At 40.9% G+C, this 7,725-nt stretch overlaps 1 protein-coding gene across 1 annotated transcript; it reads right to left on the bottom strand.

Annotated features, from left to right (window-relative positions):
- Positions 1-1,988: 1,988 nt before the first annotated feature.
- Positions 1,989-5,605, bottom strand: LOC110031534. The gene is made up of 3 exons (XM_020734779.1): positions 4,210-5,605; positions 3,674-4,113; positions 1,989-3,601 (listed from the first exon to the last, which is right to left on the bottom strand). The coding sequence occupies exons 1-3, from the start codon at positions 5,575-5,577 to the stop codon at positions 2,161-2,163; spliced, it is 3,249 nt and encodes a 1,082-aa protein (XP_020590438.1). The 5' UTR covers positions 5,578-5,605; the 3' UTR covers positions 1,989-2,160.
- Between the last annotated feature and the right edge of the window lie 2,120 nt (positions 5,606-7,725).

Raw genomic sequence — 7,725 nt, 5'->3', positions numbered from 1 at the left:
TTAAATGTTATAACATCAAAATTATTGAGCAATAAGTTAAAATTTTTATGTCTCCCATACTCAAAAATGAACAAAACTCATTGAGGGAGATGACCTTACATATTAAGTGAACAAAATCCACCCACTAAACTGGTTGCAAGAGCAAGAGCACAAACCCAAGCTAAGCAAGTCTATGAACAATGGCATATATCACAGCCCATATAAATTTGTTTTTTATTTCTTATTTATGTAAATTTTTTTAAGACAAAAAAAATGTGTATGGCTGATCATCTTAATGGAGAGCAAGAATAATTAAAAAATTAAAAAAGGTTGTTGAAACTCTCTTTCTATATCAATTAGCCACTCTCCTCTTTTCCTCTAAAATTTTCCTCCAATTTGTGGTAGCTCAAATTTCACTTGTTGCCTATAAATAGGACCTAATCATGTAATAAAATTTGAAAGTTGAACAAGATCATTTTGACTTCAAATGTTCTTTTCTTTGATAACATAATGTATTTGTTTATTTTATTTTAAATTTAGTTGGTTTCTTATCTTAAGCACTTGCTCCAAATCATCCTAGCATCTCTCTTCATATCTTAAACTACCTACAAAACTATATACACCACACAACCAAAAAGCCTTAACAACCACTCCAACGCCCCACCTATATAGCTTTCAACAAAACATGATAAGACTAAAGACTTGGAAGCTTTTTTCGTTGCCCCTCAATCACTACAGCTTCACCAAATCTAGCCATTCACTCTTAAACACAAGTAGACATCCTGAGCAACACCTCAGCTGATATTTCCAATCATTTAGCCCACCAAAAATCCAATTCTTAATTAACTATCTACATCAACCCAAATTAATACTAAGAATTTATAGCTTATTTTTGAGCCATTAATTTCACTAAAAAGGTCACCCTTCACTATCAAAATCAAGCAAATTTATTGATGTGTAAGAGATCAATTGAACTAATCGAATATCCCTTCACAATCAAGCTTTTCCTCCATCTCAAAACAAGAAAGACCATATGATTCCAACTGCCCAAAATCAATATTTACATGTCCCAACTTCTTCTGACAAATATAAAATGCCTCGCACTTTAAGACCAAAAAACTTAACTAACTTTCAAATTTAATACTAATATGTGTTGTAGCTGCATCACACAATGTTGAGTAAGTTCACAGTTTGATTTAGCAATACCTTACCCTACTACTCTCGCCAACATGCACTACTAAAAAATGATTTTTTTAAAAAGAAATTAAGATCCCGACAGCTAAGGAAAAAATAAATGGAGAAACAACTAGGTAACAAGCTCTAAACTCCCTCCTCCAAGCATGAAAACAGCTCACACCAACATGCAGTCCTACCCCCACATTAAAAAGCAGCTGTTTCTCTAGTTTGAACCGGGATCTTCAAATCAAAATGAAAACAACCTAATCACTGGTCCAAGCCCAGGCCTTAACAAAATAAATAGCAATTAAATTAGATATTCAATTGAAAATTTAAGTAGAAAGATTTGGATGCTTATAGCTAGAAAACACATTTTGGTATATGGTGAAATTTGCATGATTCTACCATTTCCTTGGAGGTAGAAAGAAATAGGACGGATTATAAACTTCAATACACATTTAAAACAGCCCAAATTTAAGGATTTTATTTAAACACACAACATGAGTGGAAACAAAATCACAGTTTTTTTTTCTTTTTTCAGCAAGTTTCTGTCTAAAAACAATCAGATATGGACTTAATTAACAAATAAAATCTAGTCTCATTAATGTTAGAAACCCCCAATCACATCTAGAGTGATTTGGGAATTATAAGCAATTCTTAACGCAAATAAACATGACAACTTTTTGGCTGGGAAACTTTCATCGTGTAAAGAAGCCAGTCAATAAAGAAGTCTTCTAAATTATTGCGATGGGAAAACTTAAGCACCCAAATAAGACTGTTAAAGAAAAAGTTGCTAAATTATGAAAATGGAATGTGAAAGAAAAAATCAGCTCACTTCGGACACATTTTATTACTTATTCAGATGTGCATAAAAGGCTCCTCAAGGCACAAGAAAGAAAGAATAGAATAAATTCTGCCAAGGATGGAAAAGAGCTTCCTAGACAGCAAAGCCATACTAGAATTACATGTGTAGCAAAGAATAAACAAGCTTCTCTCAAAATCCATCTATGTTATTAATGATTCCAAGTACTCATCAACATAAGCAAGACACGGCCAATGATCAGTCCTGATCCTAACTAATGTTGAAATATTACCAACTTCCATTTGGAAAAGTAGATGAAACCTAGGTGGTAGAAATATTAAAACAAAAAACGTACCAAGACTTCTTCTACTAGTTTCACGAGGATACCATAAAGCAGTATCATCTTGGTTATATTCAAGTTGAAGGGGCTCATTTTCAGAGTATGGTACCAAAGCTTTACTGTCCTCAGGGTAAGCTGCAGAATCATCATCCCATATAACATCTCTTATAACTCCATTATTCCCTACAATATTCACCAGTGGCTGACCAACAACACTGACAACAAATGGTGCCAAATATTGTTCTATTGCACTTATGAGAGACTCTGGAGAAACATCAAGAAGTTTCACTGACCGTGTTCCATTGATTGCAGCAGTACCTTTACCTCCAAGCAACGGAAAAGTTTCCCGGCCAGTATTGGCAGAACTTCCACAAGCTTCCCATAAAGCATGAAAAAGTTCTAGGCAGTAGTGTGGAACCCTATCATCAGCAACTTCAGAAGGTAAACTAATCTTTAAAAACATGTCCCCAATTCCTACCGGAACACTTTGAAGCAAGCAAGATATAATTTGACCATTCTCAATATTTGCCGTTAGTTCAGTATCAATCAGTCCAGGCATTGGTTCTCTAGGTTCAAGTTCAACCATAAGTGACGCTCTAATACTGGAATCTTCCTGGACATTACACTCAATGGGAACAACATCAAGCCCAGTTTTTGTAGGTTCACCAAGAAGAAAGGGGACACGACAAGCTGGAATAGACCCATAATTTGCAGTAGACTTGAAACTAACAACAATTGCATATAAAGCTGGTAGGTTGTCCACCAAATCTGAGCCCAACGCAGGTGAATCAAATCCACAATACTTATTAAATAAATCCGCCTCGAATCTCAATAAACAGGGTATACCGATCTTAGTCCCACGCATGTGGCGATAATCTGGAATGCAAGCAAAATGCCTTCGTAAGATTCTTAGGGTTTCAGCAACCTTTGAATCTACCACTCGAAGAGCCTCTTCTTGTAAACTGATCCTATAAATATTCATATCAGGCTCACTATAAGGTGCGTTGGAGGGAATTGAAATGTCTTTGATCTCCTCAGAGTAACTGGTCTCACTTTCCCTGTTTTCTGAATAAGGAATAACTAGTGACCATGATTGATTAACAAGAGGTGGAATCTTCCTTTCAAGATGAATACATGAAGAAATACTAGACCGTTTCTTAGTATCATGCGGATGTTGTGGCAAAGGAACTTGGAAAAGTGAGGCTGGATGAGGAGAAGGTGACACCCCTGGAAGCTGTCCTCCAAAATTTATTATTGTCCTGAGCTTCTTTCCTGGGATACATAAAAGCATCCTCAAGAAGATCCTAAAAAGATTGAAAAGAATAATAAGAATAGCATTTCCTTGCAACAAATCCATAAAAAAGTGCCTGTCTTACCTTGCACTGTCCCGAATTTCAAGGTCAGGAAAGAACTGGCTGGCGAAGGCAAGGAGATTAGACATATCATGAAAAACTCGTGAGCTGCAATGATGCACTAACAATGTCCTACAAATGCCCAACAATTTACTTCCCAGAGACCATGATCTTAAACCAGTCTCCGAGCCATGTTTCTCAGTTAGAAAAAGCATATGCTTTGTGAGCAGTTCCAATAAACCACCTGGCGGTATTGTATCGTTCCTTGCAATCCTTTCAAATATCGGAAAGTATGAAGCCAGAAAATAACCTTTATCCAGCTTAGGAAGCAGTTGTGCATCCAGTGTCTGAAGTAGACGTTCCCCAACGAGCTGATGCCCCTTGCATCCCATTAGACGGTCAATAAAGGCAGCAACCACAGGAATCAATCCACGGTGCATCAATGCTAGCTCCACCAACATACTCTACAGATAACAGAAATCCAGTAGAGCCAAAGTAAGAGTCTAAGCATATGATCTAACAAAAAGAATGGATGCCAATAACTATTGTGCATCCTTTACCTGCAGGGTTTGGAAGATAGAAGAATCAAAAACTGCATGTAACTCAGCATCAGTCAAGCCACTACCATGGTGAGGGGAAACTCCAACCAAGAACTTATGGATGGTCCGGAAAGCCACAGAAGTCTCTGTACTCCATTGAGGAAGCCATCTGAATGCTGAAACGCAGACTAATCCGTCATCAAATAGCTTGACGACTGTGGCACTCCTCCCTTTCTTATCCTGTCGGTCTGTTGTATCCATTTCACCATTAGGACGATCAGCCTGGGCTGCAACACAAGCAAGGGCATCTAGTTTTGCAGCTTTCAGAGCAAGAGGATCAAAAACTGATGGATAGAAGCAATGTGCCAAGGAAGTAAGGAAGCCCTTCTCACGAGCCAGCTGGGGTGATCCAAGAAGCCAATGAATGGCGAGTAGCCTGAAGACAAGGGTCTGGTGGGCTTCCTTGGGGATGAGGGCAAGGCGACGAGAAATGCCCAGCTCTTCATCCCCTGAAAAGGCATCTGAAAATCGTGAATACAGCATGAGAACAACATGGCAGAGGATGGGATCATAGCAGTAAAGCAGGCCAGAAAACTGCACCTTCAGAAGGGCGGCCACAGCTGGCATGTGGCGTTCAAGTGCACCGACGATGCTGGCCAGAATTGTGACGAGCTCCATGGTCGCAAATGGGGTCAGAACCTGCGGCCGCTCAAGGAGAAAAGCAACAATTCGCCTGAGCTCGCGAAGGTTGAGATCAGAGGGCTCGGGGGACGAAAAGGGAGGGGATATAACAGTGCTAGATGAGTTGAAAGGAACAAGAGTAACGGCAGTTGAAAGAATGGATGTGGGGGATGAGAGGAGGCCATGACGAACAATGGATGCGATGGCGGTGGCTAGTAGAAGTACGTATGACTGCACAGCGTGAGTGCGCTCGGCATGCGCAAGTGACCAGAGATGGCCAGCAGCATCGGAAAGCAGAAGCGGGTAGGCTAGCTCGAGCTCGCGAAGGCACTCGCAGGCGACGAAGCGTGTGTGGCGGTCCGGGCCGTGGTTCGGGCGGTTCGCAATAGAGAGGAGGAGCTCAGCGAGTGGGTCGAGGAGGGAAGGGGAGGGGGAGTCGAGTGCTGCAATTGCAATTGAGGTCGTCGACACCATAGCCTGCTCTTTAAGGGAGAATTCGCCGGGGTAGTTGATGAGGAGAGAACGGAGAAAATCTAGAAGAGGAGGGAGAGAAGAAGAAGGAGAGGGGCGGAAGAGGAGGTCGGATGAATCTTCAAGGAAGAGTAGAAGTTGGGGTTTGAGAGACAATGGAAAGTCCTTGCGGAGGAGGGAGCTGAGGGTGAGATCGAGAAGAGGGTAAGGAAGCCATCGGACACGGCGTGAGGGCATGCCGGACTGGAAGTCATCGATTAGGGTTTCCCAGGGACAATGGAAAGTCCTTGCGGAGCAGGGAGCTGAGGGTGAGATCGAGAAGAGGGAAAGGAAGCCATCGGACACGGCGTGAGGGTATGCCGGACTGGAAGTCATCGATTAGGGTTTCCCAGTCCTGAGGCGACAGCTGCTGCGCCAGCGCTGGCCCTATCGAAGAAGAAGAATTCTTGGTAGGTGTCTGCTTCTCCATTTAAGATTTTCTTCTAATGGTTATTCGGCGGATATCGCTGTATCTTGGCGGGTGTCTGCCTCTCCATTTGAGATTTTCTTCTAATGGTTATTCGGCAGATATCGCTGTAACCCTAGCCATAGCTGGAATTTGCGAAAGAAATTCGCCTGCTCCTGGACTCTCCGGAGGCAACTGGTGAATGATCACGTGCCGTTGGTCTACTATAAGTTTTAGTTCATGGTTGGCCGTGGGATATGGACGGGCAGTCATAAGATTGGGCTCGACTATTTATTGAGGAACTTTGTTCTCTATAAGCTGAATGGACCTTTTCACCCGTTTTGAGTTTGGGGGTGCTGGATTTGCCGGGATTGGTCTAGCCAAGTAGATTCTTCAAGAGATGATATACTTTTCATCCATGTGGGAGCGTCGTCATCCCGATACTTAGGTATTGTCATCATCCTGATACTTAGGTATTACTCGCCTGAGTGTGTGGTCCTGGGTCGTCCACCATGGGTCCCAAAGGGCCACATCACCTATTCTGCCAGTTGTGAGATATTTTTGAGATTCATGCTGACACACTTTATGTCCCCATATTAAAGTTCATTGATTTTCTTACTATTTGATAGTGACAACTGCGATAAGTACAAGACATTCTAAAATGTTAAAACAAAATTGTAATATTCATGATTATTAAATGCGCAATAATAGAATACTTCTTGATTTTCATGACAAAGCCATTATAAATGAGATGTCAGGACTTATCCTCCAAGCCTTTTTTTCATTTTCAACTTTCCTTCCATCAGTGACATCGAGTATGGAGGGCGAACAACACCTGAAATCCATTAATGAGGAGGTTGCACGCTGGTGTTTCAAGCAATGAAGAAGAGGGCAAAGTCTGCTTCGAACATTGAACGACCTGGAAAGCGCATTGTGCCTGAGTTGATGTCCTTCAACCCTGTGGTTAAGGAAGGATCCTCGGATTAAAACAATGGCCGCTCTGCAGAGAGTTCTTTGGTGGCAGGGGAGGCTTCCCTGTGAAGAAACGCCGCACGATAGAAATGTGCCGCCAGAATGATTATGTGACTGATCGAATGATCCATCCCCCACTTCTTTCTAAGCTTGGGGAAGCACAAAGTCGCTAGCTAGCTTCCAAACTATTACCCCTAGAGGAGCAAGCGACAACTGAATAAGTTGTTGCTTCAGACCCTTCTGTGGTGAGTACTTTTCATCTAGTTTTGTACTCTCATCGATGGAGCAGGTGATATGCCTAAAATATATAGTATTTTTAGACATATTTTTATACTTATTTTTGAGATATTTCGCTTTAATGGAAGGTATTTTTTGTGTTTTTCTTTCAGATATAGGTAAAAAGATGAAAAATGCTTAAAGGAGTGAAAAAATATCAAATTTATCAAATAAAGGAGTGAAAAAATATCAAATTTGGAGCAAATAGGTGAAAAATGTGCAAGAGTGTTTTGGCGCCTAAGCGCTAGATCCGGTTCTTAAGTGTCGGTTAAATAGAGAAGATCGAGCCTAAGCGCGAAAAGCTCTGCGCTTAAGCGCTAGTGACAGTTATTGGATGAGTAAATTCAGGTTTTGCAAATTTTGAAAAGGTTTTTGAGGCACCTATTGGCTTAATAGGTGGTTACAACCACCATGGACAAAAATTATTGTGAAAGGATGCATCTCTTTAGGAAATACATCAAATCAAGACACATTTTGAAGAGATACCAATGCGTCTTTTGGAGAATTATACAAGAAGGAAGATTGAGACTTTGAAAGAGGTCCTGAAAGTACAGGGAAAGTTTTGAAAGTTCTAAAATTGGGGAGTTAGTTGGATAGACTTTCAGGCACCACATATTTATCTTTTTTTATTTTAGTTTTATGTTGAGAGTGTTGTAAAAGAGAAGAGATTCAAAGGAACTTCAAGAGTTTGG

The sequence above is a fragment of the Phalaenopsis equestris genome, unplaced genomic scaffold, assembly GCF_001263595.1.
Source record: "Phalaenopsis equestris unplaced genomic scaffold, ASM126359v1 Scaffold000838, whole genome shotgun sequence".
NCBI lineage: Eukaryota > Viridiplantae > Streptophyta > Magnoliopsida > Asparagales > Orchidaceae > Phalaenopsis > Phalaenopsis equestris.
The sequence above is the reverse complement of the archived record's forward strand: the minus strand, read 5'-3'. Positions and strand labels throughout refer to the sequence as shown.